The sequence below is a fragment of the Onychomys torridus genome, unplaced genomic scaffold (genome assembly GCF_903995425.1).
Source record: "Onychomys torridus unplaced genomic scaffold, mOncTor1.1, whole genome shotgun sequence".
Classification (NCBI taxonomy): domain Eukaryota; kingdom Metazoa; phylum Chordata; class Mammalia; order Rodentia; family Cricetidae; genus Onychomys; species Onychomys torridus.
The window spans coordinates 465,510-484,469 of NW_023412756.1; the positions used below are offsets into that span (position 1 = coordinate 465,510).

Here is an 18,960-nt window from a genome sequence, read left to right on the forward strand (position 1 = left end):
TTTTTTCCATTTTACACTTTTTGCTTCTTTGTCAAAAATTTTATGTACATAGGTGTGTGTGTTAATGTCAGGGTCTTCAATTCGATTCCATTGGTCCACATGTTGGTTTTTATGCCAGTACCAAGCTGTTTTTATTATGGTAGCTCTATAGTATAGCTTGAGGTCAGGGATTGTGATGCCTCCAGAGTTTGTTTTATTGTACAGGATTCTTTTGGCTATCCTGGGTTTTTTGTTTTTCCATATGAAGTTGAATATTATTCTTTCCAGATCTGTGAAGAATTTTGTTGGTAATTTGATGGGGATTGCTTTGAATCTGAAGAATGCTTTTGGTAAGATCGCCATTTTTACTATGTTAATCCTGCCTATCCATGAGCATGGGAGGCCTTTCCATTGTCTTACATCTTCAATTTCTTTTTTCAGGGACTTAAAGTTCTTGTCATGTAGGTCTTTCACATGCTTAGTTAGAGTAACCCCAAGGTATTTGATATCATATGTGGCTATTGTAAAGGGAGATGTATCTCTGATTTACTTCTAAGCCTGTTTGTCTATTGTATATAGGAGGGCTACTGATTTTTTTGAGTTAATCTTGTATCCTGCTATGTTGCTGAAGGTTTTTATTAGCTATATCAGTTCCTTGGTTGAATTTTTGGGGTCACTCATGTATACTATCATGTCATCTGCAAATAGGGAAAGCTTGACTTCTTCCTTTCTAATTTATATCCCCTTAATCTCCTTATGTTGTCTTATATCTCTGGCTAGAATTTCAAGTACTATATTGAATAAGTATGGGGAGAGGGGACAGCCTTGCCTTGTTCCTGACTTTAGTGGTATTGCTTTGAGTTTCTCTCCATTTAATTTGATGTTGGCTGTTGGCTTGCTGTAGATTGGCTTTATTATGTTTAGGTATGTTCCCTGTATTCCTGATTGCTCCAAGACCTTTATCATGAAGGAGTGTTGGATTTTGTCAAATGCCTTTTCTGCATCTAGTGAGATGATCATGTGGTTTTTTTTCTTTGATTTTGTTTATATGGTGTAGTCCATTGACAGACTTTCATATGTTGAACCACCCTTGCATCCCTGGGATGAAGCCTAATTGATCATGGTGGGTAATTGTTTTGATGTGTTATTGGAGTCTGTTCGCCAGAATTTTTTGAGTATTTTTACATCAATGTTCATGAGGGAGATTGGTCTGTAATTCTCTTTCTTTGTTGCATCTTTGTTTGGTTTAGGAATCAGGGTAATTGTAGCCTCATAGAAGGAATTTGGTAATGTACCTTTTGCTTCTATTGTGTGGAACAATTTAAAGTGTATTGGTATTATGTCTTCTTTGAAGATCTGGTAGAATTCTGCTGTGAAACCATCTGGTCCTGTGCTTTTCTTGGTCGGGAGACTTTTAATGACTGATTCTATTTCCTTAGGTGTTATTGGACTATGTAAATGGTTTATCTGGTCTTCATTTAACTTAGGTATGTGGTACCTATCTAGAAAATTATCCATTTCTTTTAGATTTTCCAGTTTTGTGGAGTAGAGGTTTTTGAAGTATGACCTGATGATTCTCTGGATTTCCTCATTGTCTGTTGTTATGTCCCCCTTTTCATTTCTGATTTGGTTAATTTGGATGCTCTCTCTCTGTCTTTTGGTTAGTTTGGATAAGGGCTTGTCTATCTTGTTGATCTTCTCAAAGAACCAACTCTTTGTTTCATTAATCCTTTGTATTGTTCTCTTTGTCTATTTTATTGATTTCAGGTCTCAATTTGATAATTTCCTGGTGTGTGTTCCTCCTGGGAGATTTTGTTTCTTCCTGTTTAAGGGCTTTGAGGTGTGCTGTCAAGTCACTAGTGTGAGATTTCTCCAGCTTCTTTATGTGGGCATTTAGTGCTATGAATTTCCCTCTTAGCACTGCTTTCTTAGTGTCCCATAAGTTTGGGTATGTGATGTATTCCTTTTCATTAATCTCTAGGAAGTCTTTACTTTCTTTATTTCTTCCTTAACCCATTGGTGATTCAGTTGAGCATTGTTCAGTTTCCATGAGATTGTAGGATTTCTGTAGTTCTTTCTGTTGTTGAAATCTAACTTTAAACCATGGTGGTCCTATAGAAAACAGGAGGTTATTCCAATTGTTTTGTATCTGTTGAGATTTGCTTTGTGGCCAAGTATGTGCTTGATTTTAGAGAATGTTCCTTGAGGTGCTGAGAAGAAGATATATTCTTTTTTGTTTGGGTGGAATGTTATGTAGATAATGATTAAGTCCATTTGAGCCGTAACGTTAGTTAAGACCATTATGTCTCTTTTGAGTTTCTCTTTGGCAATCCTGTCTGATGAAGTAGCCATTCCTGATACCTGTGCATACACTGTGGATTTAACATCAAAGCAAAGTCTCTCAAATGAAAAATAGAATCCCAATCTGAGACATTTGGTCCTTTTCCCTGAAAAAAATTGATTTACATGTGGTTGTAGTGATGAAGATAATTATGAATGGAAACTTCAAACATGACTAATTTAAGAGAATTTCTAATCATATATAATATATATAATATATTATTTGCTTTTCCAGCAGAATGCAGGTGTGTGTTCCTGTTTTTTTTCTTTTCTATTTAAAATCCTTTTCTTTTTTTCTCTATCCTTTTGCTTTCTATAAAGAGAAAGAAGTCTTCTGTAGTTGAATTGTAGGACAGTGGGAAGGACTAGGGAGGAGTTGGGCATGGAAACTGTGATCAGAATACATTGTATGAAAACAATGAGAAATAAGTAAATATTTAAAAAAATGAAAAATAAAAATCTGTGCAGTATTCAATATGTGTTTAAGCATGGAGATTTCACAAATCAACCTCAGAAGGTGTAGTTCAGCTAACAGACTTTAGGAAAAGAGTCCACAGAGGCTACAGAGTCTCCTCTCCTGAACTATGTCTGTCTTGTTGATTATTGGCTCCATTGTGCCCACTGCTTGTCCTGAGATCACCTACAGGTTAGTATGACATGATTTACACTGAACATATAACTTTTACACTGGTATCATTCTAATAAGCGTTTATAAAGCCAGATTGCTCAAAGGAAACTAATCATAGCTTCTATCTTACTGTGGCTACTCTATCTTCACCTGGTTAAAATTAAATTCTCACTGACCATAATCAGGAAATCCTGACTTGGTAAACAAGTCAGGCTTCTCACTGAAGGTCTCTCACTGCGTAACTAATACAGTAATAAATGGCTGTGTCTTCAACTTTTAAGCTGTTCATTTGCAGGTAGAGGCTGCTTTTGGAGTCATCTCTTGAGATGGTGAATCTACCCTTCACAGACTCCACATAGAATGTTGCATAGTTATCTGGTTTGTGTTTAATTCTACCAGGCCCTCCAAACCCTTCCCTGGAGCCTGGCGGACCCAGTGCATCCAGTAGTCACTAAAAGTGAATCCAGAGGCTGCACAAGAGAGTTTCAGGAAATTTCCAAGCTTCACCAAACCTTCCCTAGACGCTACCCGCTGCACCTCCCACTGGACACCTGCAAAAACAGAGCATCCTGTCAATAAACTCTCTCAAATGTCCACTGTCCCTCTCATTCATGTCCACTCAAGCACTGAGTATCTCTCCTTATCTATAAATTACCTTTTAAAAGAGCAACAAGGAAAACCGGCCCAGGTGTATCTGCACACATAATTTATAGTTCTTTTCTATATCACAGGTGGATTCTTCACTGACATATTTAAAAACAGTAATTATCAGTATAAACACAAGAGTATTTGGTTAATAAGATGTTTTGAATCACAATGAAAATGGGTTGTTTTTTTTTTTGTACAAAATATCTCTACTTTAATAGTTAGTAACCTTCTTATAGCATAGTCATTGTACCTCAGACATGCATAGTTGACCTCAGAAAATCCCTGCTCTGTTCTGCAAGGTTGATAATACAGCTTCAGTGATACATGGACCCCGTTTAAATCTGTTATGTACTCTTAAGGCATAATAGCAATTGCTTTCTGTCAATAATCTAGAAGTTCTGACATATAGATGTATCAGAGAGTGAAAGGTGTAGAGAATACAAAGTAGAAATTATTTCTAAATGGGCCAGTTACTGCCATGCCAAGGTCAGCTGTTATTCAAAAAGATGTTTTCATTTAAAAAAGTTTCCTAAGACCAGAGAGATGGCTCAGCTGGAAAAGGAGAGATTCACAACCAAAAGGACCAGAAATATTACTATGTACCGCATGTTGAGAGTAACTGTGAGAAACAGGCAAATGTGACTGTACAAAAACAGAGTTTTTGATAATCAGAGAAGGAAATGACACCAAAGCCACTCTGCCCTTAGGGAGTGAGAAGCATAGTTAGAGAAAACCAGGAGTTTTTCTTTCCAGCTCTAAAATCCTGGACTTGGTTAGAGCTGATCACCCCCTGCTGGTCCAGACCTCCTGTGCAGGGAGGTTTGTGTCTGGGCTCAGACTCAAGTCCTCTCACTGTGTCTCTTGCACAGTAATATGTGGCTGTGTCCTCAGTGGTCACAGAGTTCAGCTGCAGGAAGAACTGGTTCTTGGATGTTTCTCTGGTGATGGAGATGCGGCTCTTGAGGGATGGGTTGTAGCTGGTGCTACCATCATAACTTATGTACCCCATCCACTCCAGCTTCTTCCCAGGAGACTGTCTGATCCAGTTCCAGCCATTACCACTGGTGATGGAGTAACCAGTGACAGAGCAGGTGAGGGACAATGTTTGAGAAGGCTTCACCAGGCCAGGTCCTGACTCCTGGAGCTGTATCTGGGACAAGATACCTTCAGACAAGAAGAGACAATGCTGTCAATCACAGGTTATCACAACCCCTCCTGGACACATGTATGAAATGGTATCACTCACCAGGAAGGGCTGTCACCAGGTACAGAAGACCCAACAGTGTCATCTTCTAGGCTACACCTCATTTTCCTCAGAGGTCAGCCTTCTGTGAGAGAAGTGTGAGCTCCTACAATCCAGGAGGGGATTTAACTAAGAGCTAGAAGGTACATTTGCATGTGGGGAGTCAACCTTGTCTTTATATATGGGGAGGGTAGAAACTATTTCATTTGTCTGTGACAATGTGGCCATCACTGTATCTGACTTCCTGTAATGTGAGTCTGGAAAAGAGAGCAGGAAGACTACGAGATCACAGGAAACACACCTTGGCATGAACAACCTCCACTTCCTAGTCCAACCTCCCCAACTAAATTCTTTTCCTCCCATCCTTTTTTGGTTACAAGTCAGTGCCATCCTTCTTTTCACACTCGGTTCCTGAGCTCCTGCTTTCTGGTTAGTAAACTCACCTTTTTCTTACCCAGGAGATAGGTTTCCATGTTTGCTCTAACATTGGAACACTGTCATATTGTTGTTGTGCAGGGTCCACACGTACATCTTGCTATATCCAGTCAGTAGAATGTAGAAGAAACCCATGCGGAGAGGAGGAGCTGGGAAGTCTGCACATTATGATCCTCACCCAGGGACCCATTCATTGCTTATACTGTCCTGACTCACAGACACCTTGGTTAGAGATGTGACAGTATCATGGGAACAGGTGTGTGATTGCCCATCCACAGGGACTAATGATTACAATACAGAGGACTTTCTTCTTATTATTCTTCAGGTTTCTGTACAAAGGAGGTTGCTCTTGGAGTTTACCTTGTGTGTAAGTGTTTGACCACAATATTAGTCATTCTTTTTTTCCCTCATTTCCTAGTAATCTTTATGTAAATTAAGTCTGTTTTTTCTTCATTGAACATAAACTTTTCTTATGGAATATATCCTGATTACATTTTCTCCTTCCTCTTCAACTCCCAAATATTCCCACCTGCCGTCCCATCAAGATACCCCACCTTGCTGCGTCTCTTTAGAAATCGAACAGTCTTCTAATGAATAATAATAAAAATAAAATAAGAAAAGATTAGACAAAATCTAACACATCAGAACAAGACAAATAAAACAAACAGAAGGAAAGGAGACCAAGATGGGCTTAGAAACAGGTGCAGATACAGAAACCTCCTGATTTACATACTCTGGATTCCCATAAAATATTAAATTAGAAGCCATACTATATAGGCGAAGGAACTTTTGGATAAGAAATAAATGAATAAAATGATAAAAGCCATGTGATATTATGAGAGAAGGAATCTCCAAAAATGCATTGGAATTTGATTTCTGATGACCATCTACTGCTACATATCCAGCCTGTGCTTAAGAGTAGTTGGTTTCTTCAGTGAGACTCCCTTAGAGAAAATTAAGTTTTAATTCGAAAGCGGTTATCAACTGGAGATAGCTTCTGAGTTAAAGATGGGCACAGTGTCTTCTTCCACTTTCAGCTCTAGGACTTTACCTGGTGCAGACCCCTAAGGGCCCTGTGCATAAAACCTCAGTCATTTGAATATGTATGTGCAACTAACCTACTGTTTTAGAGGCCTTATTTTCTTAGTGGGTCTCTCCCCTCTGGTTCTTATATTATTTTCTCCTCTTCTTCAGTGTTCCACTACCCTGAGGGAATTTGATGAAGACATCTTATATAGTGCAGAGTGTCCAAGGTCTCTCACTCTCAGAATATTGTCTGTCTGTGGGTCTCTATATGTGTTCCCAAATACTGCAGGAGGAAACTTTTCTCATCATGGATGAGCAAGGCACTGATCTTTGATAGTAAAAAAAAAAAAGTCATTGGAGTCATTTATTGCAATTTTCTTTTATAGAACAACAATATTTATTTTTATTCTAGGTTCCTGGCTATCTTATCTAAGATTATTGCTCACTCAAGTAGTATAGCGTAGGGTTCTATTTCTGTATGGACCATAAGAAGCATATATTGATGGTTACTCCCACAAGCTTTTTACCATCATTGACCTAGCATATCTTGCCAGCCAGTTACCACTATATCCAAGGAGTTGTAGCTAATATTCATGGTACATTTCTTCTTTGGATTCTTCTATTCTGTTAGGTTTCCATAATACCCCTGAAATGGCTCTTACATTTAGCTCTCTTGCCCTTCATTGTCCCTGATACTCCCATTTTCCTTACCCTCCCGTTTTGGTCCTCCCTTACAGCCATCCCCCATGCATCCACGATTATTTCTAATAGTTTTCCACAGGAAATCAATCCTCTCCACCCAAGTCCCTTAAGACTTACAGCTCTTTCATTTGAACCCAGGCCTTAAATTCTGGCCATGCATGATTTATTCTTGACAGTGGGCTCAAGAATAGGAACAGGAATTTGATGGAGACTGTATTACTTAAGAACACCCAACATTTCTGTTTGGATACTATGGATCATAACTTTCATCAGGAATTACAAATATTAAGTTAACTTTTGTTAGATAATTGGCGATCCTGTGTGATTATTGAATCTGCCATGAGAAATCTAACAAGTGCAAGCAATACAAGCTTGAATCTGAAAGCTTGTGCACATTGAGTTAATCCTGATGCCAAGAACAAGAACAAGAACACTGTCAATTTGAGCCATATTTGAAGCATGTTTGATTTTTATTGGGGTGAACCCAAGAGCTGGCACTGGACTGACTCCTAAATCAGATTAATGAGAACATCCCTAAAACCACCTCTTGGGTCCTTTTTAAGGAGTAATATTATGAGTAGTTTTACCGAAGGGAGACAATGGGGTAATAAGTAAAAGCAAAAACCTGAAAGATCTCATGTTGCCACCCACCTGTTGATCAGGAGGATACTGGGAGGGTCATTGTGCATAAATATTTTAAAAACTCATATTAGGAGAATTTGCAATCTTTTTTAATGTACAAGCAATTAATAATTGTTTTTCCAGAAGGTAACAGGTGTGTGTTTCTCCTGCTTTTTTTCTTTTCTAAGTCCTTTTCCTTTTGTCCATATGTTTGTTTTCTATATAGAGAAAGAAAGGTCACCAGTTGAATGGTGGGAACATGGGAAGGATCTGAGAGGAGTTATATATGGAAACTGATCAGAATACAGTGTATGAAAAAAACATGTTTTTCAAAGCTCAGAAATAAATCAGTCAATCTTAATAAAATAAATATGAAAATAAAAATCGGTGCAATATTTGACAAGGAATTTCTACTGTGTTTGGAAATTTGAGTCTGAATTAAAAAAATCGACAATTGGAGACTGCAGAATTACAACATTCCAAGTAACTGTGCTTAGGAATATAATAAGCATATTGTTTAGCTTGGCTCACCATAGTTTGCAGAGAATCATGTAGCTGCCTTAAGAGGCACATATCATAGGTTTCCAAGTTAGAGTCCATGGCTCCTGGGACACTGTGTGCCTTTCAGTTCATAATGAGATAAGATACTTCCTCAGGTGGTGAAGCTTTCTGGCCCACCTATGTTTCTCTATGTTCCCTAGAAATCTTCAAAGCATATAGAAGCTTGATAAGATACTTGGTCATAGATATTAATATTTTATATCCATATAACTTACAAACACCATAGTATCCTTTTAAGTACCATTGTAATGACCAAAGAAACTGATGTTATATTGTGTTTCATAAGAGTCTTGAAAGTATTATAAGTCACAATAAACTTGTCACAGCATTAGTTTTGCTGTGGCCCCTCCATCCTGGCCTAGTTAAAATTCAGTTCTCACTGAACATAATCAGAAAATCCTGGCTCAATAAGTAACTGTTGGTGCTTACAAGGTTAGTATCAACTGGACTCATATAATTGTTGAAGATTTTTTTTTCCCAAATCCTAGGAAAATATTTCATTTCATATTCATTAAATATTGCTCAATATTTATTTATTTACTTCAGTATACCTGGAGGATATTTAGTAGTTAATGTAAACACACCTTGTGTCCAGAGTGTGCTCAATATGCAGGTCCACTGTGGTCATCATAGGTCACTGGCAGCCATGTAGGCTGCTCTTCACATTGACATTAGGTAACAGCCCATGGATCCCTTGTTTTTTGTCTTCATATTGTGCTGTTCAGTGAGTTGTGTTGGTCTTGATCTCAGTAATCCCATATTCTATAGTCTGTTTTTTTTCCCAAAATATCTGAACACAAACTGTCAGTATAATAGAATCTAGACAAGGCTGACATCTGCACCAGTAGACTCTCTTTCCTTTTAGAGAGAACAGAAATGTGTAACACAACTGAATCAACAACAAACATCACTTTTTCCAGTGATGCTTCTCTAATTCACAGGTAAAACATTTCAATTTCCCTAGCTTCAGCAGCAACAGAGAGTTTCATTTCATTAAGCATGGAGGCAATTTTAACAAGAAAACACCAGCAAGAAGCAGAAAATGGTGATAAGGAAAAATCTGTTGCCAATGGAAGAGAGTTAGGCCAGAAACAGTAGATGACATCAGCTGGCATGTGCACAATGGTCACTCAGACTTTTCCACATGGTGAGCCTATAAGAAATATCTTGAAAGAAATCATTACATGGGACATTGGGTTGCAAATGAATCATTTAAAGGATTCAAATTTCTAATATGCATGGTTTGAAAAAATTTAATTTCCTCTACTCTATTAGAGCATTAATACATTGGAAGCAGGAAAGAGTAGACATTTTGTTTTCCATCTATTTTGATAATAACATTCATTCAATGAAGATCTGGATTCTACTCCCCCTGAGAGGAAATAAATTTAAATGATTTTAGATCATTTAAATTACTCTATAATTTCCCATTGCTGCTATCATCACCAAGTCTTAAATTTCCAGATCTTTATGGAAAACATGAAAAGGTTTACTCTTATGTTTATTTCATGATAGCAGGAGGCAAATGGATATCTGAGATGCAGCATAGAGAAATAATGATATGCTTATTAGAAATTAAGGAAATAGCAATTCTTATAGACTACGACATAGCAAAGGGTCTCTAAAATATTTTTAATAGGAAGGGGAAACCAAATATTCTAAAATGTAAACAGATATATGCGTTTTTGTGAGTAAGCACATGGTGGCAATTCAGAACTGTCTATGATGTGAGCAGCAATTGGAGGTTTTGAATAGGCTACTCAGTTCCTAGTTCCTCTGTTTAACCTGGGACTTCTCTGTAGGGAGGTTTGTATCTGAGTTCACACTGTAGTCTCCTCCCATGTTGCTGGCACAGTAAGATAGGGGCTAGAGTGCAGAATTAAGGAAATTTGGATATTGAAAATATCCCTACTGATACTGCTGCATGAAGTCCCAATCTCAAACTGTGTCTCCAATAGTCCATAGTATGGTGCCAGCATATTCTAACCATTTCTTGTGTGCTGTTAGACCCAGTGAATATGATGATTTGTTACATAGAAATCAGACAGTTCAGGTGAGTGACAGGATCTTCAAGGTTATTTATGAGGCCAGACCTGATTCCTACAGCCATGCCTAGGACAGTGAACCTGAGAAGATTGACAATCATTGTTCATCATAAACAAATTAGGGCTACATGCCCAGGTTCCTTTATGTAATCAGGTGACACACACACGGCAGTGAACATCCACCAGGCAGAAAAGCAGTTCCAGGACACACATACTTTGATGGAGACCCCTGTGTAAAAGGAGAGAGGGGCACCTCAGCCAGGGCTCAGCTTTCAGTCTAAGAATGGATGCTGGTGCTATTCTTCTTAGGGAGTCATTAGAGGGTATAAAGGAAAACAGAGTGCAGGTTAATTTTCCTGCCTAGACAGGGTGATTTACCTGGTGATGCCTAGAAGAACTACAGGCACTGACCTCAGGGATCTTTTATTGATCCCTACCTTGTTAAGACACTCCCAAAAAAATCAGAAATGATGTGGGTCCTGCCACCCAGACATTGTTCTGTGATCATGAGGATGGCCTCCTCCCCTTCCTTCATCCTCCAGGCTGTGACTTCCTCCCATGACCCTTTACACTGTTTAGTTGGATGCATGGTCAACATTAGAGAATTCTTACAACTTAGAACAGTCTGTCAGTCCTGGCTGGCCTGGCTGGATGTCCATCTACTACTTTATTTCTGGAAATCTCATATTTAGTCCCTGAATCTTTATTCCTGATATTTGGGCCTTAGAGAAACAGGTCCTAACACTGGGGAAGACAGCTGTGCAGTGCTGCATTTTAGGGACTCCCACCTCTATGTACACTCTGCCACCATCTTTGTGATTCTATGAGAGTTCAGGGATATTTTTCACACATTATATCTCATCTTGGGTTTGTCTAGAATGTTCCTAGTGGCCATTCATAATTTGAAAAAAGCATCAGAGAGATGAGTTTCAAATTTTTTAATTGAATAGGGGACACATAGTATAAGGCTACTTATCTCCTGAATTGATTTTAACACTTGCATGAGGCACTGTGTTTTAAAGTCTGCACTTGGTTTCAGTTTCTAATCCCATGAAACTCTGTAAGAGGAGATCACCAATCACAGCTCAAACAATAATTGTGCAGGCCCAGGTGTATCTACATACATAACTAATAGTTCTTTGCTTGTGGTTTATATATATCCCAATAAACTTATCTGGGACCAGAGAACAGTACAGCCATAATATTATATATTGTGGTTAGGCAGTGGTTGCACATGACTTTAATCCTAGCATTCCAGAGGCAGAGATCCATCTGGATCTCTGTGATTTTCAGGCCACACTGGAAACAGCCAGGCATGGTGACACAGGCTCTTAATCCCAGGAAGTGATGGCAGAAAGCAGAAAGGTATATAAGGCTTTAGTACCAGGAACTAGAGCTGGTTAAGCTTTTAGGCTTTTGAGCAGCAGTCCAGCTGACATTCACTGGATGAAGAGTCAGATGCTTCCAGTCTGAGGAAACAGGATCAGGTGAGGAACTGTCAAGGTGAGGTGGCTTTGGCTTGTTCTACTTCTCTGATCTTCTAGAATTCACCCAAACACCTGGCTCCTGGTTTGTTTATATTAATAAGACCCTTTTAAGATTCATGCTACTTTTGCTATATTACATGTGGTTTCTTTACTGACATATTTAGAAAAAAGTAATTATCAGCGTAAACACATGAACATTTGTCTTTAACCATAATGCAAAACTATGTACATTTTTTGCAAAACAATCCAAATTGGGGAGTGAATAACAGCAAAGTCTTTAGACCAGAGCCATGCACAGTGGACCTCATGAAATCCATGCTCTGCATTCCAGGGTTGGAACACTCTTGCAGTGATGTGTGGACCCACATTTAAGTCTACAACACATTTCTCAGGCATAACAGCATCTCATTTGTGTCCATGCTCTAGCAAGTGCTCTGAGTACAGATGTATCTGAGGATGTTCCTGTGGAAGAAAAGAAGAATTCATTTTTTAATGTGACAATTAGTATGATGCCAAGGTCATCTGGGTTTCAAAAAGATATTTTCCTTAAATAAAAGCTTTTCCTAAGGCCAGAGATGTCACAGCTGATAAAGACTAGATTCACCAACAAGAAAACTACAAGTATCACCACCCACAGCATCTTGAGAGTAACAATGAGAAAAAGAAAAATGTGACTTTAGAAAAACACAGTTTTCAAGATCAGAGAGAGAAATGACCACAACGCCTCCCAGCCCTTAGGGAATGAGAAGCAAAGACAGAGATGATAATTTCTTTTTCTTTCTAGCTCTAAAGTTCATGGGCTTGGTTAAAGCTTAACACCCCCTGCTGGTCCATACCTCCTGTGCAGGGAGGTTTGTGTCTGGGCTCACACTGAAGTCCTCTCACTGTGTCTCTTGCACAGTAATATGTGGCTGTGTGCTCAGTGGTCAGAGGGTTCAGCTCCTTTACTTCCCGTTTCTCAACCATAAGATGGATGTCCATATTTCCTAGAAAACTGCTACACTGTCATATTGCTCTAACACAGGGTTCACACCTATTTCTTGCTCTGTCCAGTCTGTGAATGTAGAGAAAACACATGCTGAGAGAAGCAGCTGGGAGCTCTGCACATCATGAACCTTTCTTAGGGATCCCATTCATTCCATATCCTGTCCTGGTTCACAGCCCACCAGGCTAGACAGGTGATAATATCATGGAAGTGGTGTTTGGTAGCCCAACCACAGTCACTAAGGATAATAATACCTAGGACATTATTCTGCCTCAGGTCTCTGTACAGACTGAGGCTCCTCTTGGAGTTTGCAACATGAATAATAATAAAATAAAATAAAATAAAATGAGATAAAACAAAATCTAACACATTGGAAAGTAAAAAACAAACAGAAGGAAAAGAGCTTTAAAAAGGCAGATGACACAGAAGCAGTTAAAGAGACCTCCTGAGGTTCAGACTCTAGAACACCATAAAAAACACAAAATTAGAAGACATGCTATATATGCAATGAAAATGTAGTATAAAAGAAAGAGATAAAGAGGTCAGTAAAATGACATGAATGCCTTGTGATATTATAAGACAAGGAACCTCCACATACGTATTTTAGTTTGTTTTCTGGTGTCCATCTACTGCAGGAAATGAACTTACTTTCCTCAGTGAGACTCTCTTAGAAAAAACTACTTTTTCATATGAAATTGGTTGTCAACTGGAAATTGATTAGGGACTAGGGATGAGTGCAAGTGTCCACCTCTTCTTTCATCTCTAGGACCTTATCTGGTGGAGATTCAACACGCTCTGTGCATGTGTCACAGACTCTCTGAATTTATGTTTGCAACTATCCTGTTGACATATATAGACTTGTTTTCCTTGGTGCCTCTCTCACCTCTGGCTCACATACTCTTTTCTCTTCTTTCAGTGTTCCATGAGCCCTGAGGGGAGAGATTTGAAGAAGACTAGACTTCTCATATAGTGACACATGTTGCAAGGTCTCTCATTTTCAGAATATTGTCTGTCTGTGGGTCTCTATATGTGTTTCCATATACTCCCATGTGGACAAGGATAGGACAATTCATCCTTAGGAAGCTGGAGTAGTATGAAGATGGGGAAATTCCTATGATTGTTGGTGTCTCCCTCCTGCATTAAACATTTTTTCTCTTTGCTCATGTTAACATTAACACTTTTCTCTTTTGGGAGTGTGCAGCTCATAAGCATCATAGTAAGGGTTGGAAGTGTAGGCAGGAGGGTTATAAAATATATCACAGAAAGCTTTTTGTATTACATAGACCTTATCTTTGTGTCCTTAAGGCAATAACAGAGGCAGTTGTTGATATTAATCAGAGGCCCAGACTGGGACAGGATCCATTCCTAATCCCTGTCAGGATTTCACTGATCTGACAATTTAGAGGAGCAGACTATGATCAGACAGGTTCCAATCCCAATCTCAATCACTGTGACCTTCCCCACTCTGTTTCTGTGCTGCTCTGACCCTCTGAGGAACCAGGAAGCAGAACATGATGTTCCTGCAGACAATCCTGGGCTGACAGTTATGGTAATGGCTCACGTACCCAGAAGACTGAGAGAGAATCCCAAGCATGGTATCAGGTGAAACTTAATACAAACCCAGAAATGGATTACTCCCTAATTTGTAAGCACAACCCACAGAGTTGTCTTCTAATCCTTTAAAAGTCAAGAATGAACTCATTTTACAGGCAGACAGCAGTGATGCTTTGAACATCTTCATAGTTTTTTCATATTAATGAAACACAACGATTACAGAAATGGCTAACAAACACTTTTCACAGTTTCCTACATATTGATCTATCAGGAACATACACATTAAAAAATAGTTTGAAAGTATGTTTCTTATCAAAGTAATAATGGCATTTATTGCAGAAACAAACGGCACCAATTGTTGGTGATAAATTGTGTAAAGGGAAACTATGATACATGGTTGTTGAGAGTGTGAACTGTTGTAGTTCCTATGAAGATTTGTCTGGAATTTCATTCAAAACCTAAACACAGAAATGTCATGTGGCCTGGCTACATCATCACTCCTGGTCAGACACCTGACAAGTCTCTATGGCAAAGATACCAGAAAATTTGTGTTCAATGTTGCCCTCTTCATAAGAGCTAAGACCTGGAATCAGCCTAGAGGCCCATCAGCAGATGTATGGACATTAAATATGTGGTTGAAGCCTGTCTTCTGTTCTGTTTTAGAGACAGGAGTCATTATGCTGGGTATTTAAAAATAATTTTTTTATTTATTTACTGTGAGAGTTTAGATGCTCTGTGTTTCCTGGAAAAAGACCTTTTCCAACTTATGACCTTGATTTGTTCCTGAGAATAACCTGATTCTCTCTGAAACTTCCTAATCAAGTCCTGGGCATCCACTAGAAAATTTTCTCAGTTTTTTTTAAAATTTTCTTTATTACCCCATTGTCTCCCTTCTGTTAACTACTCATAATTTCACTCCTTATCAGTGGACCAAGAGTTGTACACTGGGCTGCTCTCTCTAAACTGACTCAGGAGGCAGACTTTGGCCCACTCTTGGGTACACCTTATTAAAAACCAAGCTTGCTTCAAGTTTGACTCAGACTGTGGTAGTGGTTTGACTCTCGGCATTGGAATTAACCCATCTATACAAGTGTTTGGGTTAATGGTCCTTCTTATTAAACGTCTTAGCTCACTCCTGGCAGATTCAACAAATGCACAGGATAGCCAATTATATTTTTAACAAAACACCAGGTTAAATATTTCTAATAGCTGATGAAAATGATGATGCTCTAATCTGTGATTAGAAACATTGTTGGCCTTTAAGTGATACAGTCTACATCAACTTTCTATACTTATATTAGCCAGATCCTAGAAACAACCTAGATGCCCTTCAACTGAAGAATGGATAAAGAAAATGTGGTACATATACACAATGGAGTACTACTCAGCAGAAAAAAAAACAATGACATCATGAGGTTTGCAGGCAAATGGATGCATCTAGAAAAAATCATCCTGAGTGAGATAACCCAGACTCAGAAGCACAAACATGGTATGTATTCACTCATAGGAGAACAAGGAATAGTAGACCATGATGGATGAGGACCACATGAGAACAGGTGTGGGCAGAGAGTGCTGGAGAGGTCCCCTGAGGTCCACAGTGTTGCATCCTCTGTAGACTGCTGACAGTGGTCAAGAGTAAGCCTAATCTGACCTAGGATAATGATCAGATGGCCAAACACCCTGATGGTCGGGCTGGAACTCTCATCCAGTGACTGATGGAAGTGTATGCAGAAATCCGCAGCCAGGCACCTGGTGGACCTCCATGTGTCCAGTTGTTGAGAAGGAGGAGAAACTGTGGGAGCGTGTATTGTTGAGCCCAGGATAGGAAAAATCACGGGGACGAAAGGCCAGATGAATGGAAGCACATGAATTGTGAACCAAAGGCTGTGGAGCCTCCAGCTGGATCAAGCCTCTGGATAAGTGAGACAGTTGAGTGGCTTGGACTGTTTGGGAGGCACCCAGGCAGTGGAACCTAGACCTGTCCTTAGTGCATGAGCTGGCTGTTTGGAACCTGTGACTTACACAGGGACACTTTGCTCAGCCTAGAAGGAGGGGAATGGACCTGTCTGTACTGAATCCACCAAGTTTAAATGAGTCCCCAGGGGAGTTTGGCCCTGGATGATATGGAAATGGAAATGGAGGGGAGGGGATTGGGGGAAGGTGAGGGTGCAGTTGGGATGGGGGAGGACATGGGAACCCATGGCTAATGTGTAATATTAAAACACAAATATAATAAAAAAAGGGGGGAAGACAGTATTGGGAGCAAGGCACACAGTCAAGGCACAATACAATTGACTTGATCTGCTAAATAAATAGACAAACAAATAATAAACAAACAAACAAATAAACAAATAAATAAATAAATGATTTTTGTTTAGACAACTGAATGCCACTGTCTACTCTGTTGTATCTTTTTTCTTTTTGTTACTATTGTTTGAATCAAAATAGTCAGATTGTATCCATACAATCCATGGCACTCAGCTTTTGTACAGCTAAGGCTAATGTGTGTTCTCCTAATTAACAAAAGAAAAACAGAGAGCATACATAGACCTAAATGATTGGATTCAGGCATGTCAAAGTTATAAGAGAGCCAAGACTCAATAGAAGTCATAATTGGGCCTTGCTGCTCCTAACAAGAGAGGTTTATGTGTCTGTATATCTGTTTGTCTTTGAGGGAGATCATTTTGCACTATATGGTGATGTCCATTCAATGTTAGTTATTGTCAGTCTAGAAATTGAGACAATGGCAATCCAGTTTCAGAAAACAGGATAATGAGCATAAAGGGCTCCGGACAACATGAACTAGACTCTTATATTCCAAATGAGGAATCCCATTGCTAAGTCCTGAATGCTACCTGAGTAGGAGCCCAAAATGTTGCCAAAGTTTTCACACTCCACATCAAAATGGATTTTGAAATGTGTTTTAGTTTGCCCAGATATTTTGATTGTATGTTACTGGCCAAAAGTAGACAGATGAATCTCTCTATCCTGCCTGTTGCCAAGTAACCACTCAAAAGCTTTATATTATTTAAAAATGCTCAGCCATTAGCTGAAGCTTGTTACTAACTTTTACAATTAAATTAACCTGTATTTCTAATTATCAGTGTGAACATATGAATATTCATGTACTATGATGTTTTTAATCACAATGCAAACTATATACTATTTCTACAAAATATACCAACTTTGGGAATGAAACACACTTTGAACAAAGTCCTTAAGGCTGAACCATATACTGTTGGCCTCATGAAAGCCCTGAGCTGCATTACAGCATGGGTAATAGAGCTGCAGTGATGTGTCAACCCCATTCAGTCTATGACACATTTCTCAGGCATTACAGCAAGTGCTTTGTGTCAATACTCTAGGAAATGCTCTGATATACAAATGTATCTGAGGGTGGAGGGAATAGAGAATAGAAAATAAATTCATTTCCTAATGGGACAACAAGTATAATGTCAAATTCAGCTGTGTTTCAAACAGCTGTTTTTATTAAAAAATTATTCCTAAGACTAGAGATGCCATAGCTGGTAAAGGCTAGATTCACAACCAAAAAGACAAGTAATATTACCACAAACACCATCTTCAGAGACACAGGGAGAAATAAACAAATGTGACTTTACCAAAAAACAGTTTTTCATGATCAGAGAGAGAAATGACCTCAAAGCCTCTCTGCCTATAGGAATTTAGAACCAAAACCAGAGATAACCAGTTTTTCTTCCCAGGTCTGAATTCCTCACTTGGTTAGGGCTGAGCGCCCCCTGCTGGCCCAGAGCTCCTCTGCAGGGAGGTTTGTGTCTGGGCTCATGCTGAAGTCTCCTCACTGTGTCTCTTGCACAGTAATAAGTGGCTGTGTCCTCTGTGGTCACAGAGTTCAGCTGCAGGAAGAACTGGTTCTTGGATGTTTCTCTGGTGATGGAGATGCGGCTCTGCAGGGATGGGTTGTAGTTGGTGCTACCACTAGAACGTATGTACCCCATCCACTCCAGCTTCTTCCCTGGAGACTGCCTGATCCAGCTCCAGTAATTACTGGTGATGGAGGCACCAGTGACAGAGCAGGTGAGGGACAGTGTTTGAGAGGGCTTCACCAGGCTAGGTCCTGTCTCCTGAAGCTGTATCTGGGACAAGATACCTTCAGACAAGAAGAGACAATTCTGTCAATCATAGGTTGGTTGTCATAACACTTCATAAACACATCTATGAACATGTAACACTCACCAGGAAGGGCAGTCACCAGGCACAGAAGTCCCAACAGTGTCATCTTCTAGGGTACACCTCCTTTCCCTCAGAGGTCAGCCTCCTGTGAGACAGATGTGAGCTCCATAGTCCAGGAGGGTATTTAACTTAGTGCTAGAAGAAGCATTTGCATGTTGTGAGTCAGCCTTGTCTTTATAAATGGGGAGGGTGGATACTATTCCATTTGGCTATTGCAATAAGGCCACCACTATATCTGACTTCCTGGAGTGTGATTCTGGAATAGGAGAGCATGGGGACTACAGGGATCACAGGAAACACATCTTGGCATTACTAACCTCCTCTTCCTAGCCCATCCTCCCAACCTCCATTCTGTTCCTGTACATTTGTATTCTCAGGTCAATGTCAACCTTCTTTTCACACTAGATTCCTGAGCACTGTCTTTCTGATTAGTAAGCCCACACTGGCCCTGCTTTTCTTCCTTTTCCCACACATGAGATGGGTTTCCATATTTC

The 18,960-nt window shown here is 39.4% G+C and overlaps 1 pseudogene and 2 gene segments (V, D, J or C); all 3 read right to left on the minus strand.

Moving 5' to 3' along the window:
* Window positions 1-3,164: 3,164 nt before the first annotated feature.
* On the minus strand, window positions 3,165-3,651 carry LOC118575838 (annotated as a pseudogene).
* Window positions 3,652-4,298: 647 nt separating this feature from the next.
* On the minus strand, window positions 4,299-4,884 carry LOC118575839. The segment is given in 2 exon segments: window positions 4,299-4,759; window positions 4,842-4,884. Coding segments are annotated over 2 exon segments (504 nt in total).
* Window positions 4,885-14,496: 9,612 nt separating this feature from the next.
* On the minus strand, window positions 14,497-18,512 carry LOC118575840. The segment is given in 3 exon segments: window positions 14,497-14,582; window positions 18,081-18,383; window positions 18,470-18,512. Coding segments are annotated over 3 exon segments (432 nt in total).
* Between the last annotated feature and the right edge of the window lie 448 nt (window positions 18,513-18,960).